At 38.6% G+C, this 17,812-nt stretch overlaps 3 protein-coding genes across 5 annotated transcripts; 2 read left to right on the top strand and 1 right to left on the bottom strand.

Moving 5' to 3' along the window:
• Positions 1–289: 289 nt before the first annotated feature.
• tdg.2 (thymine DNA glycosylase, tandem duplicate 2) lies at positions 290–9,455 on the bottom strand. Of its 3 annotated transcripts, none has more exons than XM_033634017.2 (10): positions 9,336–9,455; positions 6,085–6,425; positions 5,797–5,996; positions 5,554–5,623; positions 4,522–4,657; positions 4,204–4,286; positions 3,196–3,290; positions 2,938–3,109; positions 2,591–2,748; positions 290–718 (listed from the first exon to the last, which is right to left on the bottom strand). In XM_033634017.2, the coding sequence occupies exons 1-9, from the start codon at positions 9,344–9,346 to the stop codon at positions 2,642–2,644; spliced, it is 1,215 nt and encodes a 404-aa protein (XP_033489908.2). In that variant the 5' UTR covers positions 9,347–9,455; the 3' UTR covers positions 290–718; positions 2,591–2,641. The 3 variants fall into 3 exon arrangements, with proteins under 3 accessions (XP_033489908.2, XP_033489909.2, XP_033489907.2); XM_033634018.2 differs by having other exon boundaries at positions 9,345–9,438; XM_033634016.2 differs by lacking the exon at positions 9,336–9,455 and adding an exon at positions 9,034–9,323.
• A 684-nt stretch (positions 9,456–10,139) lies between these two features.
• On the top strand, positions 10,140–13,345 carry uqcc6 (ubiquinol-cytochrome c reductase complex assembly factor 6). Its single transcript, XM_033634342.2, has 3 exons — positions 10,140–10,282; positions 10,828–10,958; positions 12,770–13,345. The coding sequence occupies exons 2-3, from the start codon at positions 10,851–10,853 to the stop codon at positions 12,887–12,889; spliced, it is 228 nt and encodes a 75-aa protein (XP_033490233.1). The 5' UTR covers positions 10,140–10,282; positions 10,828–10,850; the 3' UTR covers positions 12,890–13,345.
• A 144-nt stretch (positions 13,346–13,489) lies between these two features.
• Positions 13,490–17,072, top strand: efcab10 (EF-hand calcium binding domain 10). The gene is made up of 4 exons (XM_033634341.2): positions 13,490–15,091; positions 15,483–15,647; positions 15,833–15,923; positions 16,029–17,072. Exons 1-4 carry the CDS (start codon positions 14,989–14,991, stop codon positions 16,072–16,074), a joined length of 405 nt encoding a protein of 134 aa, XP_033490232.2. The 5' UTR covers positions 13,490–14,988; the 3' UTR covers positions 16,075–17,072.
• The last annotated feature ends 740 nt before the right edge of the window (positions 17,073–17,812 follow it).

The following is a 17,812-nucleotide window of genomic DNA, read 5'->3' as shown; positions in this document are numbered from 1 at the left end:
TGGTTGAAGTTTTCATGCCAGGTTTTCTTTCTAGCCTTATAAATGTTGGTGTTAGTCTGCAGCTATATGGTTAATCTATACTGTGCACCAGTGTATAAATATATTAAGTGAATCATCAAAGTAATCAAATCCTCCTGCTTTTGTCTTGGAGCTTTGGAAATATGACTTTCCCCTCAACAGAAAGCATTAATCAGCTTTCTGATGGCTTGTGTGTGTTTCCTTACATTATAAGTTACATATCACAACCTCACATGAATGCTTTAAACAATGAGACAATAAACACGCCAGCTTTAGAAGAGATTTAGTAACTCTGTAATTACAGGTTAGAAATTCAAGAGTACAATTACTTATTTATACAGCTGATAAATCATAAAATGCCATTCTTTTAAAAATACAAAAATAAGTCACTGGACGCACGTACCATACAAAATGAAATAAATAGTGAAAAAAATAACACCAAAAACATGCAGTCTGTTTGAGAGATAGAAAATGTAACCGTTGTGGGCACTTTCTCCCCTGTGCGTCACATTGTGAGGCATCGTGAAACTGCAGGACTTCACTCTTCTTGAGGTGCCATCATCAGAGGGGTTTCTCGCCCTCGCTGATGTATGGTGCTACTAGTACAGTACAGCTGATATCTGGTATCTGTTGAGAAAATCTCTCCAGCTGCAGTGGTTCTGTGTCATGTTGTCCGCTGACTGGCCTACGATGTCCATTTCTGCAAGATAAAACCAAGCCAAAAAAAAATACGACTGAAAAAGATAGATCGTGCTGTTTGCATGAAGTATTTATGTCATTAACCAATACATTGGTAATAGTTCAGCAATTTGTTTTGTTTCTGGGAAGCAACCGAAAGACACTTTAAAGCACCATGGCAACATTTTATGTGCTTTCTGCCATTTAATGCAAAGTACATAAACTTCAAAGGATAGCTCAGGTCTTTTGAAGTGGGGTTATATGAGATAGTTATCCAAAGTCAGTGTATTACATACAGTTGATGTCAGTCAGCACGCTTCAGTTTTGGAGAAGTAGGCTTGAGTACTGATACAGAACCTCAGCAATGCACTGCTGTAGACAGGGGCAGTAGCAAAACGTATTTAAGCCACCTAGAAAGTCTGTCCACCGTGTTGAATTGCCCCCTCCTGGTTGGGAGTGAGTTACTGCCCCAAGCAAGGGAGCTCAAGTATCTTGGGGGTCTTAAGGGTAGAATGAAGTGTGAGATGGATTAACGGTTTGGTGTGGCATCTGCAGAGATGCAAGAGCTGTGGTGAAAAGGGAGCTGAGCCAGTAGGCAAAGCTTTCGATTTACTGGTCCATCTACATCCCAACCCTCACCTATGGTCATGAGCTCTGGGTAGTGACCGAAAGAATGAGGTCGCAGATACAAGCAGCCGAAATGAGTTTCCTCCATGGGGTGGCTGGGCTCATCCTTAGAGACAGGGTAAGGAGCACGGACATCTGGAGGGAGCTCGGAGTAGAGCCGCTGCTCCTTCATGTCGTAAGGGGTCAGTTGAGGTGGTTAAGGCATCTGATCAGGATCCTCCTGGGTGCCTCCCATTAGAGGTGTTCCAGGGACATCCCACTGGTAGGAGGCCCCAGGGCAGACCCAGAACACACTGGAGGGATTACATATCTCATCTGGCCTGGGAACACCTTGGGGTCCCCCAGGAGGAGCTGGAAAGCGTTGCTGAGGAGAGGGATATCTAGAATACTTTGCTCAGCCTGCTGCTCCTGCGACCCAGCTTCGGATTAACGGGTGAAAATGGATGGATAAATGGAAAAATGTCCAACGTTAAAAAAAAAAAATCAGTATCGGTTTAAGTGTATTAAGAATATGTTAACTCCTTCACCTTCATCAGACAGGGATTTCTGAGGGGATAATGAAAGTATTATACAGCTCTCTTCAAAGCTAGGCTCCACTGGGGAAAACAGTGATTTAACATCGCTGAACACAGGAGCTGCTGGTCTACTGCTGCCTCCATCAGTTAGTCTGTTTGTGTCATTGTGTCACTGAAGTTTCAAAGGGTAAATTTGGATTCATCAAAGTCACTTAGTGTACACTTTTAGTGATTTAATTAAATTTTTGGTGGTTAAAATACATTTTACCGCTGCCCCCATCCACAGCAGTTAATTGCTTTGCTTCTATGTCAGAAATTCTGCCTGCTTCTCTAAACTAGGGCCGTTGCAACTGACGTCTACTGTTGGTAAAATACTGACGATGGAGAAGCCTATTACAACCCCACTTCAAAAAATCTGATCTATCCTTTTTAAAGGAGTCCTGTGGAGTATTCTTGTACACAAACAAAAGGCATCTTTACATTTAGTTTTCCCAAAATGTAGTATGTAGTGTCTTTGAGGCCTACATTTTATTTGTACTGACAAATCCATTTTTACTTCCAGGATGGCTTCAGGATATTGGTTCACTTCATATCAGTGTTGTATGAATATCAACAGACTTCTAATTTGCTTTCAACGGGTAATCAGTCACAGGCATAATTTACAGTTACAGTATATACACTGTAAACTAAGCTGAATTCCATCTAGCTCCACCTAAATATAATTAGAACTACACAGTAACTAACTACACTACCTTTGTGCTTCAGCAGACAGGCGTGTTTTTTTCTCCTCTCCTCGGGCTCCTTCAGTTGGAGGAGTTGCTGCTTTGCCTCGTGTCATTATGCAGCCCACTACAACTTTCATACTCTGGGTCCACCTGTTCTTCTTTGATTGCCATCCTCTTAGCATCCTCTGCAGAACAAATGCAACATCAAGGAGTTAGATCATCATCTTAGACATAAATGTCAGTAAACATTAACATGAATGTGACTACAAAATGACAATAAGTGGTCTAAATCCCAAAAAGCAGGTAAATATTTGTATTCAAGCGAGTGACAAAATGAACTGCAATCCTGATGTTTCAGCCGTACAGCAGTTTACCTTTAGCAAGCTGCAGATCAAATGAGTACTTCGTCTCTTGCACCTCGTGGCTCGGCGCCAGGCCTTTCAACTGGTCTCGCAGTTCCTTCAGCTTGAGGTAGAAATGTACCTTATCCTGTGCACGGGGGAACTGGGCACAGCGAGGGCTTGATGACGGCATCAGGTAGCACACCTGGGTAAAAGGAAATATACAATGACTTTTGTTGTTTGTGCAGTTGATTATAGTTTAAGAGTAATCCATTTAGTGTTTTAACACACCGTTTCAGTTTCAGGGATTTTGTAGGGCTGCAGACCGAAGTCGAGATTCTTTGCCTTCACACCAAAGGTCTCCTTGCAGAAGATTTCATAAATACCTGCCAAGACGAACAAACGCGAAAACACTGTTAAACTTATCCAAACGGATTTATGAATGAGCCATCTAAACACTTAAAGGGACAGTTTACCCCAAAATCAAAAACACACATTTTCCCTCTTACCTGTGGTGCTATGTCTCAGTCTAAATTGTTTTTGTGTGAGTAGCTGAGTGTTGGAGATATCAGCTGTAGAGATGTCTGCCTTCTCTCCAATATAATGGAACTAGATGGCACTCAGCTTGTGGTGCTCAAAGCGCCAAAAATATACATTTGAAAAACTCAGCAGCAATGTCTTTTACAGAAATCGTGACCTGGTTACTCAAGATAATCCACAGACCTTGTTGTGAGCAGTTTCACATGGGGACTATTTTCTTTCTACCTAACTACAGCTCCGAACCACATCACTGTGCAGAAGATAGCATGCATCTATTGCTAACTCATGTAGCACCACTGAGCTAGCTAATGTAACAGCTAAGCTGAGGACTATGCCATTATTGTTTACATCTGACACTGTTACAGGCACGAGCCTCTCGTCCATGCGTAGATGAACACTTCCTTCTGCGCAGTGATACGGTTGGCGGGTGAAGTTTGGTAAAAGGAAAATCGTTCCTACATTAAACTGCTCACAACAAGGTCTATGGATTATCTTGAGCAACCAAGTCATGATTTCTGGAAAGAGACATTGCTGTTGAGTTTTTCAAATGTATTTTTTTGGTGCTTTGGGCACCAAAAGCCAAGCGACATCTAGTTCCATAATACTGAAGAGAAGGCAGACATCTCTAACACTCAACATCTCACACAAAAACAATCTAGACTGATAAATACCACTACAAGTAAGAGGAAAAATGTGTATTTTGATTTGGGGTGAACTGTCCCTTTAAAGCTAAGTAGTTTAAGTGTATAAATAATTTACCTTTTCCATTAAATGCTGCTATTAATGGCTTGTACTTCTGCAGTTTGTCGAGTAACTGTCGACCTCCTTCACGAATCTCCTTACTAGGACAGAAACAGAAAAACAGAAAATTATCTATGGTTGTTTCAAGCGACAAACTGGAGTAGGTGATTTTTTTTTTCTCCCCCCAGGAAGTCCTCGCTCGTTAGATCTTAGAATTCAGTCTACTGTTGGACCAACTGTGTATCATTTTATATATAAGCATTAACCAAAATGACTATTTTGTAACCAGTGAAACTGCATTTGTACAAACTTAATAGAACAGTTTCTTTTATTCACCTGGACAGGTCCTTGCTGCCAGGTGTGGTCCTCTCTACCATGTTGGTGAAGCCAATGCTGTATCTCTCCGGCAGGCTCTGGTCGTGCATGTAGTTGAGCTGCTCCTCAGTTAGACCAGAAAGAAACAGACATTTCCCTGGATAGGAAAGAAGAGGTAGACATTTAATTAACAAATGGGTGACTGAGACAAACAAAATACAATTCAAAACATAAAACCCATACTAGTTTTTTTTTTGTTTGTTTTAGATTAAGGACACTATCAGTTACTGTTTACTGGACTACATCAGCGCACACAGCTGGACAATGTGCAGGTTTATTTTCCAGTATTTAGTTCATTTAGTGAGCTGATGATTAACATGGCGGCAAAAATCTTTTCACTGTAAAATGATCTACTGTGCTGTGATACTGGTACTGTTAATAACAGCACCAGTATCAAATCAGTGGTTCCCAACTGGTCCAGCAACAGGGGCCAGATTTCTCCTTAGTCATTAGTTCAAGGTCCATATGGTCCAATATATTCAGCGTCATACTTGAGTTTGGACATGTCAAAGAGCTAGTTTGCTGTCTCTGTTAAGTAGCTGTTCTTTAGTCACTCACTCTACAGCAGGAGACGGCACCTCTGCACCAGAAATTTACTGTACTTCAAAATAAAGTGGTTTTTTTTTACAAACTTGACACATTAATAAGTCACTCGCGTTCCATTCAGTATGGACCTGCAACCCACCACTTGGGAACCACCGCTGTAAATGATGATATTCTCCTTAACTGACCCCTTAAAGAGATTTAAATCTGTTTCAAAGTGGTATAACAGTGTTACACATCCAAACAAAGGTTACATCATTTCATTCAATGTTTTTGTGATTCAGTATCTCTGGATGTTTTGGGATCTCTACGTGCATTTGAAATTAGGCGTCTGAACAAATCTGAGCTGTGTGACAACGGTTTGTTGCGGGTCGGCAGGGTAGGAACATATAAAGGTGAAAGATGATGTGTATTCACTGCAGTCAGTAATGAAATTGAATTTCAACATACAGAAATGGTTTCCTGGGTTTGGGTAATGGTGTCCTTTGAAGGCTGACAATAGTCCTGGGTTAATTCCAATCTGAGGAGAAACATGAAGGTGTTACCATGGCAACAGACCTCAAAATTACAGGTTTCTTCGTGACTGAAACCCTTCAGCCGACACATTTCTTTTTTAATGTACAATTGGCACCAATTCACAGTTATTCAAATGAAATATAGAAATTCTTATTAGGTCTCCAGTAAGTAACTCACTATCAATATGTCGAGGTTGTAGGTGATAACATCTGGCAGGGTTTTGGCCATAACCTCCTCCACTGACATGCCGTTGAAGCGGTTGAGAGCCCTCTTGGCTTTTTTGGCGGCCTCAATCTCATTGTCCTCCTCCTGCATCTTGCCCTCCTCTGACTGCTGCTTAGGAGGCCGGCCTCTCTTCTTCTTCACCGGCGTCACAACTAAGACAAAGTGGATGAAGGTGTTATAGATATGTCGAAAAACTCTTGTGGTGTGTGGGGGAGGATTACTTTGAACAATAACCTCAACCTTGAGGTGGACCAACAGGCTGAGGTTGGTGTTGAACAATCGGCTCCTGCTGCTGTAGTGTATGTTGATGCTGAGGGTGGTGCAGCTGTGCGGGATGCTGCTGCTGCTGCTGCTGCTGCTGCTGCTCGTTCCTGACCGTCGGCTGGTAGGTCAGGTCCTGGTAGTGATTTTGGGCCTCATAATTGTAGTTCTGGTAAAAAGGTTCCTGGTTAACAGGTGGTTCCCGGTGGACAGACAGCTCGGCCATGACAGGCTCATCTCTTTGACCTTCTGTGTAGTGGCCCATGTTGTGATACTGCATCACATACTGCGCCTCGGGGTGCTGCTGGCTGGACTGGTACCTAGAAAAGAGAGGGTGCATGAGAGAAGAAGAGAGGAGGAGGAGGAGGAAGGTTAAAGAGAGGGAAAAGGAGGGATAAGAAAACAAAACAGGACCCAAATACAGCATGAAAGGACAAATTACGTCTAGTGCTCAATGGGGTGCGTGAAGAAGTGAGTGAGGCAAACTTACAAGACACAATACTTACAAACACACATGCGCTGATATACACCTGTTTGTATTCTCTGCATTTCATTCAGTGTGCAGTGTGTATTTTTCCTTGTTTTACTGCAGCTGTTTTGAGCGTATAATCTAGAGCTCTCACTCACTGCACCCACAAACAGGTCTTTTAACACCAACTTTGTTGTGCGCTCAGGCAAGGCTGACCAGAATGGAGTGACGATATACAAACAATTGATAGGACTTGCAAATCATTGTGACTGATATGAATTTGACAACAGGTCAAACATGTGAGGAGTTTCTGTTATGGCCATGTCCAATCTACAGCTGGCAAGTATAGGTTAAGACCCACTGCAGGTGAATTTATTATGACTGTAGCAGGTGAAGGAGTAATAACTGCTGGATAATGTAGCAGCACGTTAAAGGTGCAGTGTGTAGGATTTAGGGGCATATACTGACAGAAATGGAATATAACAAGTGTGTTTTCTTTAGCATGTAATCAGCTGTAAATAAGAATCACTGTGTTTTTATTCCTTAGTATGAGCTGTTTTTATCTATGTAGGGAGCAGGTCCTCATCTATGGAGATTGCTGTGTTGCATCGCCATGTTTCTACAGTAGCCCAGAACGGTCAAACCAACCAGCGGCTCTTGATAGGACCATTCATGTTTTTGCGTCAACAACTATAATTAGCTGCCCCTCTGCTACGAGCCGAAAAGTGGCATAGAAACACTTTTTTTTTTTTTAAGTCAAACTGCTTTACTCAGCGTTTCTACCAATTGAAATCACCTGGGGTCTCATTTATAAACATTGCTTACGCACAAAATGAGGCCTGACAAGAGGTGTATGCCACTTCCCACGAAAAAGTGGTGATCTATAAAAACAGACTTGATGGGAGAAACTTTGAAGCATGCTAATAAACATTTTGGAGACAGGAAATTAGCGACGCAGATGGTGAGGTGGAAGCCTGATTGTAGAAACTGTTGAATATTTTTTGGCACACATCATTTTTAGGTTTTGTCTGCACGTACATTTTTAGTATGGATCCTACTCATTGTTTAATAAAATGAGACCCCTGGTCTGTTTGTTTCATGGAGGAAGAGACCTCTGTGGATAATTCGGCTTCCGGTAAAACATCTGGATCTTAAGTTATCGGAGAAAAAGGCGAACACACATTAGCAGTTTCCCGTGAAACAGCTTTATTACCACGTTTGTTTGTTTTAGAGAGGAAGAGACCTCTGCGGACAATTTGGCTCCCGCTAAAAACCTTCTGAACAATAAATGCTCAAGGAATTCCAACCGGGAGTTCACACTTGGCACATGGGAGACATTTCGGCTGGTTGCAATCTGCACTCCTCATCGCTAGATGCCACTAAATCCTGCACACTGCTCCTTTTTAAATTGCAAAAAATATCCTTTCAAATTGGTCAAACCAGAAACAGAACACATAATGCAATATCATCACATTGCAAAATTAACAACAGTTATATTTGCCACTTAATTAGATGTTTTGTTATATAGCCTACCTGAATTATAACTCAGGGTACTTCTGATTTAAGATATTACAGGGAGTCTGCAGGTCCTTACGTCTTAAAATAAATGTTATAACAATAAGGCCTTAAAAGTCATTAAATAGTCTTCAACCTGAATTTGTGAGGAACATTTTACCTAATGTTATTCATAAATCTTTTAATTTGTTTTTGTGGAAATGAGTGAAGCTTTTTATATGTAAAAGTCCACATTTCTAATGTTACTAATCTTATAAAAAAAAAATATAATAATATAATACTGTCATTTTACTTTATACTTGCACAAGACCACATATATTCTATTTATCTGCAATGCCTCCCTGTGATGCTTAAATAAGTGAAATATAATTTGCCCAAAAATCAGTCCTATATTTGATTAAAAGGTGTCTCGAAAGGGTCTTAAGAAGCATTAAATTCAACTGTCTGATACCTGTAGACACCTTGTATTTGTCAACTTCCCATTTTTTCTCACATGGTTATTATCCATAAGAATTTGATAAACTTTAATATTGGTCGTGTGTGCACATATAAGGATTTTAAGGTTTTTGTTACTCTCTATGTGCTTGCACAGAATAGACATAACAGCTAACAACAAGGACAACAAAGCTGCACAGTGTTAACAAAAATACTGACTGCTATGTACAGATATAAATATGTATAGAAGTGTATCTATATTTATACAACAACATTAACACAATGGCATTTGTAGACAATAGTGCAATGGTGAGACAATAGTGCAATGGTGATGGCAATGGCTATCACTTGCTTCAAGCCTAAGTATAAAGTATACAGGTATGTGTGATGGCTTGTGTCAAATGCTATTTAATTTTTTTCTCCATCTCATGCATGAAAATGAAGACGTCGGGGTAATAAAATGAGAAGCTTCCCATGACCTGCCACCACCACTTCCGACACCAACTCACCACTGCTGAAAATAATCCGTAGGAACCGTCAATGATGTATACTGGTTTTCTTCCATCTTAACTGTTGACTTATTTGAATACATTAACATTCATTCTGCTGCCAAAAGCATCGGCAGACACTGGAGATGTGAGCTACAGCACATACTGTTGGCACAAAGAAGACGGATGGACGCTGCTACAGGAAGATGGAAGGTTTAGCTAACCGTAAGCTAACAACATTACGCAGTCCCAACAGCGGTCTTTGAACCGTCAATGACCGTTACATCAACGACACATAAAGGTGTGTGAGCAAACTAACATACCTGTCATACATTTTTGTTCTTTAGTTTTCAGATAAGGAGACGGGGAGCTGGGAATCCTCCCATAACAAAGACCATTTAAACACTCATCATTTCCGTGTGCGCAGCTCGAGTGAAGGCTCATCGCCCCCTCGTGGTTAGGAGGTGTACTGCAGGGGTCAATTTAAAATTAATTATTTAGGATGTTCAGTCTTATTACACAAATATACTATAACAATTTTACAGATTATTTGTTGGTTTAAACATTATAACATTTAGACAGAATTACAGTGTATTGTACACAGAGTGTATGAGTTTGTACCGCTAGATGGCAGCAGATATCGTAGATGTGGAAGCACCAGCACGAATTTACACTGTAGACGAACGTAGCAGCCAAAGATAGTGTATATTTGTAAAGCGCTTCACTCCATAGGGAAAGCGGGACCAATTATAAATACACACACATGCTGAAAAGTCCATATCTAAATCATATTAATAAGATTTTATTTTTTCATTTCTATGATCTGACCCACCCAGATTCCTTAACGTACGTATCTTAAATTGGCACAACGACGTAGAGGTTAAGTTGAAAGGATATTAGCACACAGTATGTGGTTAGCTAGGTTGGCTGTTTAACAAAAAAAAAAAGGTGGTTGTAAGATAGCTAGCCTACATAACCAAGGAGTTTCTAAATGGCAGAATATGAAGTTAATTCAATCCTATAAGGCAATTAAAATCCAGCTCATTCAATAAACTAATGCAAATGCATAACCAGGCGACGGGAAACAAAATATTTGCGGTACCGGCAAATAAGGCAGAGTGAGAGCTCCTTCCAGTTTTTAATCATCTCCGTGTTAGCTAAACAGCATGACCTGTGTGTCCCAATGACAGCAACATGCACAGGGGTCTAAGATGGTGAAAATTAGCTTCGCATTGCGGCTTTTTACTCAAGTTACTGTGGATTAAACAAGGTGCGGTCCTATTAGCGTTACTGCATGTCACTTTATGTCCGTTGCTCTGTTGCCTTTTTATGTTTTTCAAAGTTTTAGTCCTGGAAACTGCTAGCATTATTCACCATAGGGCTAACAAACATTTACAGTTAGCTTCATAGTCAGTGGATTTACTGTACAGGTGGTTGGTAGTCATACACAGTACATGTATGATTATGTGCACGATACGCGTAAATATGAAAATATGATAAAAAAAAAATGGTGAACTTAACTTAGCCGGAAAACCATGTATTGACGCGTACACATGCCCATAGTAGCTATACAGGATCACAGTGTTGTTATGTATGTATGTATTAACACGTGACTCATTATACTGTCCACTTATGTGATGCATAGCCCTGATTGTGAGGCATTGTTTTATTATTTTAACAGACAATAGCAGTGCTTATTTATCAAGAAAGGGATCTGACATCATTTTTGACTTAAAACTAAAGAGGAGTAGACAACAATATTTGATGCTTCTTTTCTGGCATATGGTTTTGTTTACTAATGTCTCTATTTTCAAGGTTGAGGACGTGTGTGTGTGAAGATGCCAGCCGGTGTGTCTTGGCCTCGGTACCTGAGGATGTTTGGTGCAAGTATATTGGCCATGTTTGCAGGAGCACAGGTCGTCCACCAATACTACCTACCTGACCTGGTGAGGGACAAAATTAACCGTTCTTTTCAAGTGGCCTGTCTGTCTTTCCCAAATATGTTCTGTATATGAGAGGTTCCTTAGAACTCCTCTCATTGGATCAAAATATGATAGCAGTAAAGCCAGTTTGTGCAAGGGATTGTAAACTTGATGATTGATGTCATACTGGGAAGGGATTCATACAAAAATACTGGCTATTTTGAACACTGATTTACAATTAGACCCACTGTATGATATCATAGGAGCAATCCCTAATCCAGCTATGGATAACAGAAATGTTTGCATGCCACATGACCTTTTATTGGTGGTGGGGGGGAGAAAAAAATATCTTGGCTCCAGCCACTGCCACCCACCCTACATCAATGGCAAGACATGTTTGTCAAAGTGTACCTAATGGGAAAAAAATGACAAAACCCAATATAAAGACAGACAGGTTTTTTTTTTTTCATTTGTGGGCTCCTGTTATTACTTGTCTTAGATTACCAAAGCTTTACTGATTTAATTGTGAATTTGGCCAAAGCTGGCATCTGTTTCTTTCTGTGTATTTTTATTTTCTGTTTGTATTTTTTTGATGTGGATGCTCATGTTGCCATGATTTAATGTTTTTCAGGGTTTTTTTTTTTTTTGCCAAACTGTGAGTTAGTTGATTCTTTGTTGTTGTTTTTTTCTATTGCTTTGGTTTTTGAAAAGTTTAGAAACGGATGTACATACTGTGCAGCTGGCTGTCACTCTGTAGTGCCACTGTTATTATCCATGGTATAGTATGTGTTGTTATATAGCCAAATTATTTTCCTACGTCTCCCATTATGTAATTTGATGGCTACCGCAACACAGGTGTAAAACTGTTGCTTTTACTCATAGATGTGTTTATGGACATATGAAAATACTGTATATATGAGGTCATTTAATGAGTGTCATTTAATTGAATTTAATTTAGAAAACATTCATGGGGAACCAATTTGTCGGCGTTAGCACATGAGAATTATTAGTGTGTGACACATCAAAAGCCCTCATTGGCAGCCAGTGTGAGGGATGATAACATTTAAAAGGAGAAAGCAGTTAGTGGGACAATGAATCGCTTTATTGTACGGAGCAAATTAAAACAAAGCACCAGCTAAGACGACCTACTACTGAAAGAAAAAAGAAAAAAAACTTCAGTGATTTTTTTTTACATATGTTTATTGTCTTCTGTTGTGACAACACACGTTAGAGAAGCTGTTGTGCACAGGTATAAATGCAGGTGTGCCTTGGGCACAAAAGGTTTGAAAACCTCTGGGTCAGGTAGCTGTTCGTTTGCCTATTCACTGTTTATGAAAACTCTTTTGTTCCACCTGCGTAGTTTGTATTTGGTGCATGTCTACAAACTGTATGATAGTGCTTCCATTGTGACGTGAATGGAAAGAATGCAAAGTAATCTTGTTTGATAAACAAATATTGGGGGCTGGGCCACATGTATCTTTGAAAGTCAAGCCACGGGCCATTTAAAATCGGTCTGTACGCCACAAATGGCCCCCAGGCCAGACTTTGGACATGCCTGGTATATACAGAAGGAATTAACCAGCCCAAGGTTTTTAAATCAGTTTGCTATAATTTATCTACTCCAGCACTACTGGGTGAGAATCAGCTCCAAACAAACTCAGGTGCTCAAGGTTGCTATCAAAATTTGTTGAAGCTGCTGAAATATGTTAATGTGATGTCATACTGATAATTGACTAGTTATGCATGGGAATATAAAAAATACAACACCACCCAACCGAACAGGCCCGATCTCTCAGGATGTGTTTACCAGTGTTTCCTGTCTTTTAACCTTTCAGACTATACCAGAGGTTCCACCAAAGCCCGGGGAGCTGCAGACAGAACTGCGAGGCTACAAAGTCAGAGAAGAAGCTGCTGCGACGTTACAGCGGCTAAAAACAGAAGAGAAGGTGGACTGATGTAGGATTGCACCTCCTTTGTGTGACGGACTCTTAATCAAGCACACTATGTCCAATATTGTGCCAACACTTAGAGGTTGCCATGTGCCTGAGAGTTAAGTCATTGCTGGGACATCTGCAAATGGATATTTTCTGTGCTGCTGTTTTCTACTGATGGAGCAAACAGAGGTGGAATTCAGTGCCACACTGTTGGCTTCTGCCTGTTCAGGATAAGGTTCTTATCTGGAGCAAGATTATTTGGTTTATACAACCATGCATACCCATGTGTTGTCCTCCTTTTTGAATGTGTTTGCATTTTTAGACCATGTGATGACATATATATGAGAGTAAGAGGACATGGACACACTGTAACTGCTGAAATCATTAAGTAATATTTGTTCCATTCAAAAGTGAATACTTGGATTGTTTTTCCAATAGCAGACAAAATGTGTTAGAAATTAAAAATATCAAACTAAACCTTAGTCATTATTTTGTGGCACATGTTAGTTTTCTGTACATCAAAATATTGATAATTGACTAATCATTTAAAGTCAAGGAAAATGTCACATTCTGTTTCCAGCCTGAAAATGTGAAGATTTAATGCTTCTCTCTCTCTACTGTACGATTGTAAATCTTTTTAAAAGTTGTAAATTTTGGATTCTGCTGGTCAAATTTCAAAGAAAAAAAGTGAATTCCTGCACATACTTATCACTTTTGCTTTGATTTATCAAAAAACTGTCAATGTTTCAGACACAAGGACCTTTTCTCAAGTCATATTCAAAGATGATAAAGTAACACAGTGCTTAAATACAGACTATACTTGCATGATAATCTGTACTGGTGGTATCACCATGATTACACACCAAAGAAACACTCCTCAAGATCCCCTCTACCATTTAAGCATGCAAAATAGGTTGATGCACATTCAAAATCCCTCTAACACCATCAAAAAAAATGTATTCAAGTTAATGGCAAACATATGACACAGCTCAAATATACAATACACAAATGCCCATCTCATGACCCTAACATCATCCATATAAATATATAAACATATATACACCTAAACCAGTGGCATAAGGTAGTTGCAACACGCCCCAGTGCATGCTATTGTGCACATATTGTCACATGATCAGAGTCTTGACATTGGATACATCAACATACACATCACATAACAGTCATCACTCCATATCTGTAAATGACAAAAACAGCAAAGAAAATAAGAAATTATTAGTTTAATTTAACAATTGTAATAGTTTATTATGGTTTATTTGGAATAAGCATATTTTGTTATCGATGCTATTGACTATTTTGCAAAAACAAACAAAAAAACCCAATGAAGATGGTTTTGCCTTTTTCGAGGAGTTCTTCTTTGAACACAGGCATATTTCAAAGTTAGCAATCACTCGTAAAGGCCCATTCTCCACCCAGCATATTATTGGAGGGCCCACTCTCTCTGGGTCCCCCACCTCAGGGACACTGATGCAACCGCACTGTCTTTACTGTCCATATTTATGCCCCTGACCTAAACACACTTTGCTTTATGTCTACAGTAGGCCCATTTCATAAAAAATGTGAAGATTGAGAACAGTGGGCTCAACAGGTGACTCAGTCTTATTTTCACACCACCACACTTCCCTCTTGTAAATATAGACTCACAGAGGTACAGGTGTGGACTATGATGAAATTATGGGCTGTATTTAAGCACTGTGTCACTTTATGATCTTTAAATATGTCTTAAGAAAGGTCCTTGTGACTGAAACATCTACACTTTTTTAATACATCAATGCAGAGGTAATAAATGTGTTTGTGAATTCACCTTTTTTCTTCTGGGGGAATAGATTACCTGCAACACAAAGAAGACAAAGCAAGTTGTGTGTGTTGCTTTTCACTCATTCTGACTGTTTTTCTGTTTTTTTTCTTTGACATGTTGTAGTATAAAATCCTCATATTCATTATTCAAAAAATTGAAATAATAGTTAATTGCAGCCGCAATGAAGAATACATGATTATTTAACCAAGAGCTGATTTGAGATCTGTTCTGTTTTGAGTGCGCGCGCTCTAACCGTAGGATGTTGGCGTATCATAGCAACAATTGTAAACAGCCGTGAAGTGAAAAGATGGCGACGCAGAGGGAGAAAGACGCTGAAAATTATCTCAAGAAACACAAGATTATCGAGCTGATGGACAACCTGACCAGCATGCTCTTCTTCTACAGACCTGGTCAGAGATGATTTTAATCTGTGTGTGTATTACAGATAAAACAACATGAACATCCGGTGCTGAAAAACTCTGCGTGTTTACGTTAGCTAGCTCTAATTATGACACACATGCTAACAAGTCATTAATTAAACCTATTATGTAACTATATCTGTGCTGGATTAGGATTACATTCTATCTATTCTATTTCTGTATTTAAATACAACACCAGTTTTGCATTGCTGTATTTGCCTACTTAGCCTATTGTTCATATTAGTTTTTTTGATACTGTAGCCTAAATATTTTGGTTGCTGCAAACTTGTCTAAAAGTGTTCACTAATTTAACCGTCATCACCAGAAACGTGACTGGTGCACCTCAGCAGCTCTGATTAACTGTGATTTCTTCTTCGCTCAGAGAATCCCAGAGAATTTCTTGTTGAACAGCTGGAGCAGCTGAAGCTTTCTCGTCTGAGTGGTGTCAAAGGCCCACATCTGTTCAACAGTGCCAACCTGGATGCAGTTTTCGGAATACTGGACCCCACTAATCAAAATTACATCACCTTTGCACAATACAAGCACGGTGAGCACAGGATGTGGTCACTACATTAGGCTCTCTTGTGCAGAGAGACTAACACTGCACACACTTCAATACGATTTAACACATAATTGTTATTTACTGTAGATCAGTGGTTCCCAACTGGTGGGTCACGGTCCAAAAGTGGGTCGAATTAAAAGAAATACTCACAGAGCCTTTTCCCCCTGCAGCTCTGGCCACACTGGGCATAAAAGACATTAATGAATGTCCTGAAGGTGTAAACGAAGACAAAATATCCCATGAGACCTTCAAAACAGAAGCGTAAGAGCAGCTTTTAAAATCCAAACAGCATGACAATGACACTATTCACAAGCATTTTAAATTCACCACTATAATGAAGATAATTTTCCTATTGTCTTGTTACAGGATTCAAGGCCTGCGGAGATGCTCAGCAACATATGAACAAGTGTAAACTTTGATGTTTTCTTCCTTACGTGGGATTGCGTTTTGTAAAATGAACAAATTTTATATAATTATTATTATTAAACTGTTAATATGTATTCTGATTCAGGTAGTTTTCTTTTAAGTATTTGCTAGGCTTTTTACACTAAAATCAAAATTGTTAAATTATATTGTGAAATGTGTATCTGAACAGGATAACAGAGTGAGCCTGCTACAGGTATTGTACATCCTAAGCAGGGTTGGACATTGGCACCAGCCACCAGCCAAATGCTGGTAAAATTTGCAAGTGGCTGCTAGATTTGCTTCAATCACCAGCCAGCCAGCCAAAAACAAAAAAACAAACAAACAGTAATCTATTTGGTGGCTCATACAGTTTGGAATCCACCAGCCATGGTGGCAGACTGACAAAAAGTTAATTTTTAACCCTGATCCTAAGTCTGCGTCCCAGCTCCGCTACTTCTGAACGATTGTTTTCCTTTCCTACTCTTATATTGAAATAAAATAATCTCCCAGTTGTTTAAACTCACACAACTGGTCAGTTAAACAATGTCTCACATAGAAAATGCATGTGAAACTGTATCCAGTTTTCACATAAAAAGACAAAAAAGAGTAAACTTTGTTTACTCCTTAGCATCACCTTGCCTAAAACATGATTATGAACACAATGTACAATAATGATAATGATAATAATGATAATGATACTCTTGTATACATATTCTCCTTTTTAGGGTACTCTATATTGTAATAAATCCATCTTGCCATCTAACCTGCATAGATGTAATTAGAAAGTTGGAGGGGTTTTGGGTCTGTATCTTCCATTATATGAAAACCAAACAAACAGCACAAGTGTTATTTTGTTTTTGTTTGTAAGTAATAGTGCCTATTGGAAAAAAAGATTTAAAAAAACAGCCTGCTATTATTATTATTATTAAATTAATTCAAATTACTATTTTTTATTTTTTTTTTACAGAAACATGGTATTATCATTATCATCAGCTGTACTTATTGGTGACAAATTCAAAAATAATACGATATGATGCTGTTTAATTTAATATATAAATATAACAGAAAAACTGTCAGTAGAAATTGTAATAGTATACATTTCTTTTTACAAAATGTATGTATTTATTTCTCTCATTTTTGTATTTATTATCATTTCTTATCAAATTAACTCAAAAGACTCTTTAAAATATGATTGCTCTCTGAATTTTAAATGACGAAGCTCTTAATTTTATTAACTGTAATTGTTAATTTTTTATTACAGAAACATGGTGTTATCATCATCATCATCATCATCAGTTGTACTTATTGGTAATAAATTCAATGATAATATGATATGATGTCATATAGTTTAATATAATTATAAGAGATAGTGTCAGTAAAGATTGTGGTAGTATACATTTCTTTTACAGAAATATTTTTTCTCTTTTGTATTCATTATTATTATTTTTTTAATTAAATTAACTCAAAAGACATAGACTTAAAAATGTGATTGCACTCTGAATTTAAAATGAAGAAGCTCTTAATTTTATTAAATGTATTTTTATTTTTATTTTGTTTTTACAGAAACACGGTGTTATCATCATAATCAGTTGTACTTATTGGTAACAAATTCAAGCAACAAATTCAATAATAATCCGATATAATGTATAATTTAATACAATATATTTATAACAGTGTTAGTAAAAATTGTGGTAGCATACATTTCTTACATATTTTTATTTTTTCTCGCTCTTAATTTATTTTAT

The sequence above is a fragment of the Epinephelus lanceolatus genome, chromosome 5 (genome assembly GCF_041903045.1).
Source record: "Epinephelus lanceolatus isolate andai-2023 chromosome 5, ASM4190304v1, whole genome shotgun sequence".
NCBI lineage: Eukaryota > Metazoa > Chordata > Actinopteri > Perciformes > Serranidae > Epinephelus > Epinephelus lanceolatus.
This window is presented reverse-complemented; position numbering and strand designations above follow the sequence as displayed.